Here is a 14,148-nt window from a genome sequence, read left to right on the forward strand (position 1 = left end):
TATATATATATATATATTTTTTTTTTTTTTTTTTTTTTTTTTTTTACAAACTGAATGGCAGTTTTTAGAATAAGTAGGCCAAGTTGTATAGCTAAAGACACAGGCGTTCCACTAGTTGACTTCTTGTTGATGCCGCATTGGTCGCCAAACACGTTGAGGCACGCGACCGGAGAATGTTGCTCGTTTAGTCAGTGAAGCGCCGTGACGTTACGCAAACTAACTAGATTCACTTTATTGAAGAGCATTTGGAGTGGTTAACTAACTGTAGCACGCTTTGCTCTTACACCCCCTCAGTCTGTTCACTCCGCCCAGGAACCGTCAGTTTATAGCAGGAAGCGCTGAGACATTGGAGAGAAGAAACGCCTTTGTGCCAGCTTATTAGAAGTGAAGATGGCTGAGGGAAAAATAGGTGCCAACCTTGGGGGCAACATTGGCGCGGGTGCGGGCATCCTTGCTAAACGCTTTCAGAAATCAATGAACAGAGCTCAAGAGAAGGTAGGTGGGTCACTGGAGTTCAGGACCTTGTCTCTCATGTCATGCTGTCCTTGGTGTGTACATGTATTTGTGTGTGCCTGTCTTTGCTCCATCATATTTACAGTCCTAAAGAAAGAAGCGCACATAGGATTTGCTTTAGTCTCATTGTCAGGGATGTGTATAAGTTGTAGAGCTGTTTCAGATGCAATTGTGTAAATGCAGCACATTGACTGCCACTTCCTCCCCTCAATCACTTCCTCCCTAGGCTCTGTCCTCTCACCTCCTCCACAAGTTTGCACTTGGTTTTAAAGAATTATTTCCCCCTTAACTTACAAACAGTCTTCAATATCTTTTTATTTATGGAATTTAATTGTTGCTGAATAGTTCCCACGAGCATTTCTGACCTTCTTCATCACAAACTAAAATTGTTGCAATGTTTTGAGTGTAAATGTGGAACCGCCTGGCAGGTCATGTTTCAGTGGCAATACAGTGACAACTATCTGTCTGAAATCACTGACCATGCATGCCTTTATTACAGGTCCTGCAAAAGTTGGGGAAAACCATGGAGACTAAAGATGAGCAGTTTGAGGAGAGCTCTGCCAACTTGAACAAACAACAGGTACTTGAATATTGTGTCTGAAAGTGAGACACTAAAGATGAGCGTGCATCCTCAAATCTACTATAGGTTTACAGCAGATTTATAAGCAAGACACAATCTGCATTTATTGGGGTGTCCGCTCAATTATGGTATACTGCTGCTATTTAAAGGAACTGTACTTGGTGAGTTGTATTGTATGAACACTGATTGAATCATTATTGAACTAAAGTAGCACAGGAAATTCCACCTTAAGAGAGTTTAAATTGTGACACAGATATCAATGCATCTCTCACTATGTCCTGGCTTTGCACATACAGCTGTAAAGCAACTGCATACCATATGACCCATGTAGGCCTATTTTCTGTTTTAAGAATTCTATACTGCAAGTTTTCCATTTCCCAATGATAAGATGCCTATTCAGTAAGAATAAACATAAAGAGTATTTCTTATAAGTGTTTCAAAAAGCCATGGACTGTAAAGGTGACCTTTAAATAAAAAACAGTCTGTTTGCATGATGTGTTTATTTTCTTGTTCTGACCAGGCAGATGGCATCCGGCTCTATAAGGATGTTAAGGCTTACTACAATGCTGTTAAAGGTACTCTCTTACACGATAAGAGCAGCCATCAGTTACTGTATTTGATAAACATTTTGAAATGTACAGTATATTAGGCATTTTGGTTTACTAATGAAACCTGTTGAATCGATTAAAATAATTTGAATCTGTTTTGTCACTTCTATAGAGCTGTTTGTTCATTCTACTTGTTTTATAGATAGAAAAGATTTCAGATGAATTTAAGATCAATGTGCAGTTCATATTTATCTCAAGTTCTCGGGAATCTTCAATGTGGTCAGCTTGTAGGCCTCTGGGTGAGAGTGAAAGTGAGATGGTGGGTTGCTCTGATCATGAGGAGAAGAGATGAGATGACACAGATGGTCTTAGTTTCTCTGATCAGCTTTTGGGGAAGTGAACGTTTGTTAATGGAACTGAAAATGCTCATTGTGTAAATGTCTACAAGACCAGTCAACCTTCCCTCTTAAAATACCGGTAGATGTTGAGACTGATATGAAAAGGAGACTGAGTTTGAGGAAGAAATCTGACATTAATGGTTTTATTGCTCAGACCACATGCATGGTTTTGATTTAAAAGGAAACAAAAGTTGGTTTCCTCAGAGACCCAAGCAATGGTATTTGATTGTGTTATTTTCCCTCCTTAAAGGGATAGTTCACCCAAAAATGAAAATGTAGTAATTGTTTACTCACCCCTGTTTTGTTAGTATAACCTCATAAGGCTTTCCTCCTTTTTCTTAAAGGGATAGTACACTCAAAAATGAAAATTATCTCATCATTTACTCTACTTTCATGCCATCCCAGATGTGTATGACTTTCTTTCTTCTGCAGAACACAAACGTAGATTTTTAGGAGAATATCTCAGCTCTGCTGGTCCATTCAATGCAAGTGAATGGTGGCCAGAACTTTGAAGGTCCAAAAAGCATATCAAGGCAGCATAATTCACATAACAGTGGTTAAATCCATATCTTCAGAAGTGATATGATAGGTGTGGGTGAGAAACAGATCAATATTTAAATCTCCACTTTCAAATAACCCTCCTAAGCACTCTTCTCTCAAAGAGTTCTTTTGTTTTTAGTGATTCACATTCATCGTGCATGTCACCACCTACTTGGCGGAAGAAGACTTAAATATTGATCTGTTTCTCACCCACACCTATCATATCACTTCTGAAGACATGTATTTTACCTCTGGAGTGATATGGATTACTTTTATAATGCCTTGATGTCCTTTGGTCACCATTCACTTGCATTGTGAGGACCAACAAGGCTAAAATATTCTTTCAAAAATCTTTGCTTGTGTTTTTCAGAAGAAAGAACGTCATACACATCTGGGATGGCATGATGGTGAGTAAATTATGAATTTTCATTTTTGGGTGAACTGTCACTTTAATTCAAAAGGGAGACATTTTGAAAAAATGCTCAGTGTTGACATACAATGGCAGTTTATGGTGACCACCTCCTCAAGCTTCAAAAGGATGCAAAAGAATAATTGAGAAGTCTAATAAGTTACTGTATGTCTTGTTCTGAAGGCATAAGATATGGTTTGGTGAGAAACAAACCAAAATCTATTGTATTATTTAGTGAAAATCTTCACCAACTGTTGCATTTCTCTGGCCCACGTACACACTGCAGATAAATACGGTTGTCAGTTCACCTTTTAGTGCTTAATTCTGTTCTGTACACACACAGTTCAGTAATTTACGGGAGTGACAGCCACATTCTACAACCGAATTAACTCCCGAAAAATGTAGGCAGTGACAACCGCATTTAAATTATCCCTTTAAAGTTGTTTTTAGGAAGCAAGTGCTAACTAAAATCATAATATATATGCATATTTTGTATTTAAATTTTCGAATAATTGTTTTAAAAAATATCTTTTGGAATGTTGTGATTTTTCTATCACTAAACATGTTTAGTTTGTACCAAAGAGCACAGTTTCATTAGGCAGTGAACATGTTGTGATTTTGGCATACTGGGAGATTCAAACTGTCAATGTTTTCCCTGCCAAACTTGTTGCTGTGATACATTACATGATACATTTCTGCTGTTATATGTAGTTTTAACCCATATTTAGTGAAAAACAACAAAAACAAAATACATATATATACTGCGTGTGCGTGCGTGCGTGCGTGCGTGCGTGCGTGCGTGCGCGTGTGTGTGTGTATATATTTTTTATTTCTTTAAACTCTCATTGCAGTTTTGCAATAGTTGGTCTTCCTGTTATTCAATCACATCTCTTTTACTTGCTACAGCTTGTTGGGGTTAAACATAAACTGCTGGGGCAACTTCCAAATTATTTATTATTTTTAAAAGAATACACAGTCACCACGATGTATTGTTTTACACTCTTTCTTCCCAGTGATGCATGAGTCATCCAAACGCCTATCCCAGACTCTCAAAGATATCTATGAATCTGACTGGCACGGTGTAGAAGATCTGCCTGTCATTATGGAGGTGAATCAGACCTTTTACTAAATGGTTTATAGTTATGCTTGAAAAATGTATTTTCCTTAACTGTCTTCATCTCTCTGGCTTTACATTACAGAGTGAGGATCTCCTGTGGAATGACTATGAGGAGAAGCTGAGTGATCAAGTTGTTCGAACAATGGAGAATTATACTGGACAGTTCCAAGATGTCAAAGTTCGTACATTAGAGCAATCAGTCACAGCACACAACCATGAACTGCCAAGTTCTTCCAAGTTATTTTTTTCCCCCTTTCCAGCTGTATATGCTGTAAAATGTGTTTTTGAAAAGTTGTCAGTCACAGGGTGCAAGATTATTATTATTTTTTTAAGGATTCTTTTTCACATTTATAGGTTAAAGCCCCGTACAGGTGCCCCGAGTTATTACTGGCAGGCTACTCATCTTCACAAGCAATATGATGAGGATTAGGAATGGTGGCGGGGTTAGAGCCTCTGCTGCCTGCCGGGAACAATTCCAGGCACCTTTGTACAATGGGCGTCAGTGAAATTTAACTAAAGCTTTAAAAGTCTAAGTATACTGTGTTCTTGCAGGAAAGAGTGGCTAAACGAGGAAGGAAGCTGGTAGACTATGATTCAGCTCGACACCATCTGGAGGCACTACAGAACTCCAAGAAAAGAGATGAGGCAAAAATAACCAAGGTGAAAAATTTCGTCTTTTAAACATACCATAGCTTCAGAAATGGTTATAGGTGAAGTGTTTATTTTTTCCTGTAGCGTTTTCAAAAAATTGCCCTTTGTTTGGGCGGCCCAAGATGGCACCATTGGCTCAACTAATGGTGTGAGTTTGGGGTGGGAACCCAAATGTACCCCAACCATAATGCCTGTTTTACAGAGCAAAGGGAGGAGTGTTTGGGAAACCTTTAATTTTGCAATTACACACTTCCCTGGTAATATCATTAGTTAATAGTTTATAGTTAAAGCTCACTAAATAATATGACCATGTCTGGTGCTGATCTCTTCTCAGGCAGAGGAGGAGTTCAATAAATCCCAGGAGGTATTTGAAGACATTAACAAGGAGCTGAGAGAGGAGTTACCTGTTCTTTATCAGAGGTTGGTACAACTTTTTCAGCAAAGATAAAACATTTGGCTAAATACATTCAGCAAGTCACTATGGTGATTACTAATACTAATCTACTTAATCTGGCCACAAACCTCTTCCTGCTTTCAGCCGTATTAGCTGCTATGTTACCATGTTTCAGAACATCTCAAACCTGCGGGACGTCTTCTACAAGGAAATGAGCATGGTAAGAATGAGATGTTTTTTTTTTTTGGTTTGTGTGAATAATAAATTATTGTGCATTGTTTCTCCTACATCAAAAATGTGTCTAGTGCAATAACAAACAATAATTACCCTAACTGTAAATCACTTGTATGCATGCAATTACAAATTCTTTCTGTTGAACTGGAAGTGTTTTAATGATTGCAAACTGTACAGATTGTATTTGAAGGAATATTGTAGGGTAAATGGTGATAATTTAAGCTCTATTAATCTCAGCAGAGAAGCTATACATTTTTGGCATGCTGTTGATTACCAAAATAATTTGATGCATGTTATGCATGTATAATGGAAGACTATGTGGCAACCGGATGTAACTGTATAATTGTCAACACATATTTCTGTTTGTTTTCACAAACTGAGGTACACATTTTTTTGTTTTTTTTTTTTGTTGTAGTAATAAACAGCACACCACAGGTGCTGTCAATAGAGCTTAAATTATATTTAACCTAGAATCTGCCTTTAGCTTAATAATAACTGTTCCTCATTAACTCAACATTTCCTTTTGATTAACACTGTCTTAATTTTATATCTCAATTTCAACTTTCTTTTTCTGTCAGTCCCCATGTGATTTTCAAAACATGAATAAGTGACACTATGAGAAAAAAGATTGAGTAGATGAGAGTTGAATGTAGCTGAGATATGGAATTCTGTGTCATTTTTCAGTTGAATCATGACATTTATAATATGATGAAGAAGCTTGAGGATCAGCACTCAACCAAACCCTTCATTGTCAAAGGCCTTAACAGGTAAAATCTAGACATAGATTCACATTTCTACATTTATATTTCTGTTTTTGTATTTTATTTGTTTCTTTGACAATTTAATTTCCAGTAATTGGCAATTTCTATTATTGGCAAAACTAAAATATTTCCGGAGCTCCAAATGTACCTTAGTGGTCTTTGTCTTTTATATGCCTTTTTTTCTTCCCCTGTGATTAGCACGAAATCTAAGAAGAGAAAATCTGTTACTATCTCCGCTCCGATCCCGTGTAACACCGCCTTCCCTCCTGATCATCCTGCCATGAGCAAACTCAGCATGCCTGACACTCTCACACACAAAGACACGCACTCAGACATTCCCTCAAAGAGCACATGGAGTGCTTCATCTGAAATATCAGACTCTGAATCCAACTCCTTTGACAGTGAACCCAATACACCCAAACGGCAGTCTTTGTGCTCAGAGGGTGAAGGGGTTAAGTCTGAGAGAGCCAGTGAAACTGAATCAAAAACTAGCACTGATGAATCAGTACACACAAATAGCCAGGAACATCTGACACAAAGTTTGGCATCCACTGAGCAGGCTGAAGAGGATGAGAGAAAATCAGTAGCTTCATCTGAAGACACTCGTATATCAGAAGACACCCAGCATGCATCTACAGATGGCGACGATGAGTCTAAGCCCTTATCAGCTGATGAAGACAATATTGTTCCTGTTCCCACTCCTCGACGACCCAGCACCTCCAAGAAAATTGAGGAAAAGATGGATGAAAATACGACAGGAGGTAGTGAGTTGGAGAAAGCAAAGGAAGTCGTCAAAGGCCAAAAGGCAGAGTACGAAAATCCTCCCGGTTTCCTCTACAAGGTACAGTGCCTCGTCCCAGAAAGGGTTATGACAGTGTCATATAGTCATTGATTTGTATTTGTGTGGGTAAGAATTTCGTGTTTTTGTTTTTGCAGGCTGTTGCCCTGGAGAGTCAGGACTCGGATGAAGGTGTGCTTCTGCAGTTTGAAAAGGGAGATGTGATCCTTATATATGTTGATGAAGAAGATAAGGTGAAGTATATGGAGTGGGAATGCAACAGAAGTGGTGTGACAATGTGGTTAAGGCTCGTCATCATTGCGCCCTTAAGCTAGGAACTTAAAGGAATAGTTCTTAAAGCAAGAATGAAATTCCTTCTTAATTTACTCACCCTCATGTCGATCCAAACACAGGTTGTTGTTTTTTTTTTACTTCTGTAGAACACAAAAGGAGATATTTTGTATGTCTGAGCTGTTGTTTTCCATACAGCAAAACATATAGGGACCATGGGCTATCAAGCTCATAAAAGGGCATACAAAACACCATAACACACATGAAAACACCATAAAAGTAATCCAGATTTTTGTTGTGTGCTTTTGTTTCAAGTCTTCTAAAGCCATACTTGTGTAATGAATAGACCAAAATGTAATCATTATTCACTGAAAATTAGGAGTTGCGTGACTACTGATTTTTAATAGTCGACTAGTCGCGCCCATTAGTCGAGTCGAATTCGACTAGTCGTGATGTCATTCCATCCCCAAACCGCACACCTGACAGTAGGCATGCAGTACATCGAACTCTAATGTTGCTAAAAGTTAACAAAAGTGTCTGAACATATTTAGATTAGCCTGGATTACATGTAGATGCCAATGGACTCCAAGCCAAATCATCCAAGTCAGATGTCCCAACCCACAAATTTGACTTTTGGGATGTATTCTGTCAGGTCATCAGACTCCAACTAAAGGCGCTTTTCTAACTGATGCAGAATCGTGTTCTTGGAAAGAGCAAACGGCGTCCAGGTCAGCGTATCGCTAATATTTTGGTTATATTTGAAGGACAGTTTTCATATATTGCTGGATACCGTAGCATTTGTGTCATCTTTATCCATGTAGCTTTTGTAATTTTCTCAACATTATCAGTGTTGATACAATTCTTTGTGCATGTGCAATACAGATATGGAGAATGCGTAAGATTGTTGAGCAGAGCAACACTGTAACCAAACACCAGTTCTGAAGTCAATGGCATAGATTTGGTTTGAACTAGAAGTCTTCATGGGTCCACCCTGACCCGGGACCCGTACGAGTTCAGATCTACGTTTTTATACGGTCAGCCAGGTCCGGTCGGGTCCCATTCTATTGCTGTGGATCCCGGGTCTGTTTAACATTATGTGTAATACCCGAGTCGATCCGGGAAGACCCGGGAAGAGTTAAAGCACACGATAGCAAATTAGCAATGCTAACGTTAGCAGCCGTGGCAATGAACGAGCAATTGTTATTATAGTTCAAAAGGGCAAACAGCCGAAGTTATCTTATGCGAGATACAAAAAAACTGCAAAGCTGATTCTGAAGCGTTTGTCATCCGTCACCGTGACAGCAAGTGGACTTTTGAAGCTGAAATAATGAGTGGATTAGCTATGCTGTTTCAATCAGCAAGAGAGGTATCACAGAAAACCTGGATGTATTTTACCAACTTTCTTGGCAAGGAGGATGGTTTATATGCGTCACGGCCAGGCAGAGGTGAGAAGGCTACTAACGTTACATTAGGTAAGACACAAAGTTTTATTTTCACAACTTGTAAATTAACTTGTTAATAGTAATCAGCTGTGAAATCGGTGTCGATAAGGTCTGTGTCTCCTGGCCGGGTCCGGGTCTCAGCTTTCAAATAATAGACTGGTCAGGGTCCAGCATTTCTCGGTTCTGCATGGGTATGGTTCCAAGCTTTCAAATAATAGACGGGTCCGGTTCGGGTCCGGGTAGTACATTTCTGGGTCTCTTTGGGTTCCGGCACAAATTTTTGGACCTGTGAATACCTCTAGTTTGAACATTGATTGGGACGTAATGTTTCATTACAATACATTACACAATGCATAATAACAGTTAAAATTAATGCACAGATTAAAAAAAAAAAAAAAGTCTATTCAATGTAGGGATGCCACAGTGTGAGTTTTTGACGGTTAGATTACCATCTGAGAAAAAATTTGTGGTTCACCGGTTTTACAATTATATGCACATTTTCTTATTATGCAACAGCACTGATGCAAAAAATGCATATCATTTAACAATTGTCTAAGTGGATGTACTGTATTTCTGGGGGATATGTAGACACTAAGGGAAGCCCTATAATAAGAAAACTGATGAACACACACACACACACACACACACACAAGGAGGTAATAAGAGACACTCCAATCTAGGGCACAACACCGCTTATGTGCATCCCGAGCTCAGTGATGCACTTAAGTGTAAACAGAGTGCTTCAAAAGTGCATAAATGTAAGATTATTGTGGGTGCGCAACATGTAGTTCACAGCATTAAACAGTTTTTTCTTCTGCATCAGTTTATTAAAGCAATCCGTTTTTCTGTCAGACACCCCAACATAAAGAATCGAAAACAGACTCAAAATACTGTCCACAACACCTTACAAATAAACCTTTGGACTATGAATAATAACGGGAACATTGCTTACAGCAGGCAATTTAAAGTCCGATTATGACTAAAATTGACATTTATTGTTGAATGAGGTGAATTTGACGCCGATTTAAGACGCAACTTTTCAAAGTTTACTCGCTGATAGTAACTACACACAAATGTACCACATGCGGTCAGCACGCTTAAACATTACATAAAGTGGCTTCTTTAATTCATCACTTTAAAATCCCCACAGCTAAAAAAATTAAATTGACTAGTTTGTTCTTGGACGACTGGTGGAGCATCCTGTCCAGTTTTTAGAATGTGTTTCTTTCTAGGACTTCTGTCTGCTTGTTTTACATCCGTCGTCTTCAGTCAGTCATTTAAATGCTGCCAAACAGCCAATTTAAGTCGCTTTTTTGATGGATATGAGTCTGATAGATTGAATTCCTCTGTTATATTTTGGAATTCGTGTGTCTAAGCTTCAGTTTCATGTGAATTGAAAGTTCACTTTCAGTTTGCTACACCTGGCCATTAAAGCACCACGCAACCACCGTCCGTAACCATAGCAACAGCTCCAGTACCCACACAGAGTTTTCCCTTTTAGGCTTACAAAATCTTACGAAAAACTCTTTTATATTATATATTTATATATTATTTATAATATTTTTGCCAAGTGTAAATAAAGCATTTCAAGGTTTTTAACCATGGATTCTAAATTCTTATGGTGAAATTAACTGTGATATTTTTAATTGTGGTTAATAGTAAAACTGTATAATCCAATCATCTCTAATTCAGTGCATACTCAAATATTTATACACTGTATCATATCAAACATTCAGAAAAAGCATTAGGGTTAATGTTTCAGAAAAAATGTACCCTTTCAGAAAATTACAATTCTTACCTGCTCATCTGAAATGCCTGTCTGCTTTCCACCATGAAAAACAACTGATCGTTTCTATGGACACCTTTAACATCTTCACTGACTCCACATATTACTCAAGTGACTCATTTCCTGTTTTCTAAATTCATACGAAAGTTTTGTGTGGGTAACAGACTGTTGTCAGCCATGAATTATCTTGTAAGTTTTATTCCTGCAGGGTGCACTTGACCCTTCAAAACCGAATCCTTCGTTCATCCGCATTTAAATCTAAGAACGCTTTATATCCATTTGGAGACATTTTACACTGGATATTTATTTTTTATAATAAAATTTTATTTTATGATAATTGCAAGGATTCATACCTGTGAATGGAAGTCCGCCTCAGCATTATCTATAAAAGAATTTAAAAAAATCCTCATCAAGTAATAATAAACGACTGTGAGTTCATGCATCCTGGCCAGCGCTGAGAAAAGTAACAGGTACCACGTGACAGCACTGTCTAGTTGGACGATACCAACTCGTATAACGGAGGGGGGAATTTTTTTTTGTCTCAATATGACAGACTCACACCCACGCAATTGCAAGGTATCTCATACGAAATTTTCAGCGTTGATAAAAATATATAAACCAGGTCAGATGCATATCACCCCCTTCGCAGCCCCCCATGTGCCCCCTGTCTCCCCCAATTCTATGCCAGTGTCTGAAGTACATTTTGCATGTGTGTGCATCTTTTAATGTGAGTCCGACAGAACATCACAGCCTTTATTTGAGCCACTGTGCCTTTTCAGTGCAGAGCCACCGGGCTTTACACCGGCTGTATTTCCTACAGATGCATTTTATAAATAAGGTGGCGAGTGACTAGTTGACTTACGGCTGATAGTTGTATGTTAGTTGCAACCCCTACTGAAAATACTTCCCTCCACTGTAGTTCTCAAACCTTATTTGTGGTACTGCTTATTCAAATTTGCCACAACACATTTAGTCATGAGATGGTATGGTGTTTGGGATTAATAGCTATGTTTCCATCCAAATTGCGAATTTATGTGAAAGAACAATGTCAAGAAAACAATTGAAAAATAAAGCCTTGTTTCCATCCCATGTGTTCAAGAGAGCAAAATCATCACTTGCTGGGAAGTTTAAGCCGTTGTGGCTCTTTTACTACATTTAATAAATTACTTGCAATTAACAAATCAAGACAAATCTTAGTGCTACAGCAGACTGTGGCATTCTATAGAATTGTGTGCTTCCAACTTTGTTCTGTCAGTTTGTAGAGAGCCCTTTTCTGTTCCAGCATGACAATGCCCCTGTGTACAAACTACAAAGCGAGGTCTATAAAGAAATAACGTGCAGAGAACCTTAACACTTTTTGGAATGGATTAGACGCCGACTGCGTGCCAGGGCCATCACCCAACATCAGTGTCTGACCTCACTGATGCTCTTGTGTCTGAATAGGAGCAAATCCAGGCAGCAAAGAATTTGATTAATCCTTGTGGTTTTGAAGTTAAATATTCAACAAGCACATACGAATGTTGGGTGTTCAGGTGTCCACAAACATTTGGCCATATAGTGGAAGTTTTATAGGAGTTTATTCTGTAAATGTGTTTTCATTATAGTCTATGCACATCTCTTGTTATCAAAATTTTTTTATTATTATGCATTGAAATAAACGTGGATGGAAACCTAGCTATTGACGGGCAAGATTATCAATAAATAGTTACTTAAATTTCATTTGTATGGACTACTTTTATGGTGCTTTCTTTGTCCTTTTTTTAAATGTAGTATGAATTTTCTGCTTTTATGAATAACTTAATTGTTCACGATTATGAATTCATACTACTCTTTAACATTCTTGTAATGTTTTGTAAATTCTTTGTTGCAGCCGGAGGGCACCATCTGGGCCGTGAGAGAGCAGGACTGGATCCAGTACAAGGACCTAACCCTTCTCTCAGGCATTGTCCAGGAGACCTTGATCCAGCGCATCACCTCTGACTAAAACATGTTCTGAAGTCACAACTTTGGATGCAGGATGGCATCATATGAACCAGAGCTCCCCAAACTGCCTGCTGCAACACTGTCTGAGTGCCATCATGACTGATGTTGTAATATGAACGCCGTCTAACCTTTGCTCTGGACATGAAAGACAATCTGTTGACTTAAGGATATAGTGTCCTTACAACTTCCTGTTGCCTCAAGACAGCCACACACTCTGTTTTCAGATTTTTCATTGTACTTTGTGTCTTTTTCTTTTATAGATTTGTAATATTGATCACTGCATTTGTGTTGTTTGTGGTTTTGGAATGTTCATTGTCTCATTTGCATAAACGTAGCCACTTATTTTGAATCAGGAAAAAAATTTGTTTGGACACACTGAAGATCACAACAGTGTGTATGTACTATGCAAAAAAAATATTTCCAAAGCATTTTTAAGCATTGAGTATTAATAGATTTTCTGGTGTTTTGTTGAATTTGATGTGGTTGTTCCAAAGGTCCTGTCTCCATATGTGTTTTAAGAGTGTAATGATGTGGTGTATGTTGTTTCTGATAAAGTTCACAGTGTTAAAGATGTATTTTTTTTAGCAATTAACTACCAAGCTCTTCAGTGTTTACAGGACCAAAAAAATGTGTTAATGTAAGTAGGTGTCTCATAACTGTGAAGCAGTTTTCTTATATGAATAACAGAGAAAATATATAGTTTTACTACAATAAAGTTGACAGTTGATAAAAGAAAGTACTATGTTGATGCTTTTATTGATGTCAGTGCAAAGTATTTTTGGTGGCATTGTCATTTGAATAGCACAGTATCATTCAGGAAATCATTCGCCATTCAATTTTTAACTAAAACAAACTGTAATGTAATGTTTAAGATGTAAGTGACATCTAGTGGACACAGTGGAAGTTCACATACATCTGTCGTGCCAGTCTTCATGCAGATGACACTGTTTTTCTCTTACAGTTTTTCTCAATCGATTTGGCAAATTTACTGAAACAAACTTATAATTGTCAAAACTCTAAGTACAATCCTCACATTACGTGGTACATTCAGCACACCACTCGATGTGACCTGCAAAAGGTGATTACTCAATCAAAATAATTAACTCATGTTTCAAATGTAAATAAATCCATCAATGAATAAATCATTGTCATCAAAACATAAGGTTCCTTTATCACTGCTTAGACCAAGACAGTCAAAATGTAAAGATATCCTGTCAAATGACAGTGTACTCTGAAAGTGTGATAGTTACCCACTATGTAATTAATATTGATTGTTGGTTGTTCTATTTAGCATGTAGGGATTTACACAGTGAACATGTGTATAATTGCATTTGAGAGTAATATCATTCAATAGCAAAGGAATGCAAACTATTTTGATCTGCAAGGCTTACTCGATGCATTTTGTGCCAAAGCAATTATAATGACTATAGTCATGTGAACAAATAACCTAATGTTCATATAGTTAGTTATATAGTTTGTCGTTCGACGATTGTGCCAAAGCGATTGAGAAAAACTGTAAACTTTGTCAAACTATATGACTAACTATATGAACATTAGGTCATTTGTTCACATGACTATAGTCATTTATAATTGCTTTGGCACAAAATGCATTGAGTAAGCCTTGCAGATCAAAATAGTTTGCATTCCTTTGCTATTGAATGATAATACTCTCAAATGCAATTATACACATGTTCATTGTGTAAATCCCTACATGCTAAATAGA

General features: G+C 37.8%; 1 protein-coding gene across 1 annotated transcript; it reads left to right on the plus strand.

The window, feature by feature from the left end:
• Positions 1 to 309: 309 nt before the first annotated feature.
• Positions 310 to 13,161, plus strand: LOC127449197 (bridging integrator 2-like). The gene is made up of 12 exons (XM_051712458.1): positions 310 to 495; positions 1,013 to 1,093; positions 1,614 to 1,668; positions 4,002 to 4,096; positions 4,188 to 4,283; positions 4,658 to 4,765; positions 5,091 to 5,176; positions 5,295 to 5,370; positions 6,069 to 6,151; positions 6,344 to 6,986; positions 7,082 to 7,177; positions 12,313 to 13,161. The coding sequence occupies exons 1-12, from the start codon at positions 391 to 393 to the stop codon at positions 12,424 to 12,426; spliced, it is 1,638 nt and encodes a 545-aa protein (XP_051568418.1). The 5' UTR covers positions 310 to 390; the 3' UTR covers positions 12,427 to 13,161.
• The last annotated feature ends 987 nt before the right edge of the window (positions 13,162 to 14,148 follow it).

This window comes from Myxocyprinus asiaticus, chromosome 12, assembly GCF_019703515.2.
Source record: "Myxocyprinus asiaticus isolate MX2 ecotype Aquarium Trade chromosome 12, UBuf_Myxa_2, whole genome shotgun sequence".
Taxonomy (NCBI): domain Eukaryota; kingdom Metazoa; phylum Chordata; class Actinopteri; order Cypriniformes; family Catostomidae; genus Myxocyprinus; species Myxocyprinus asiaticus.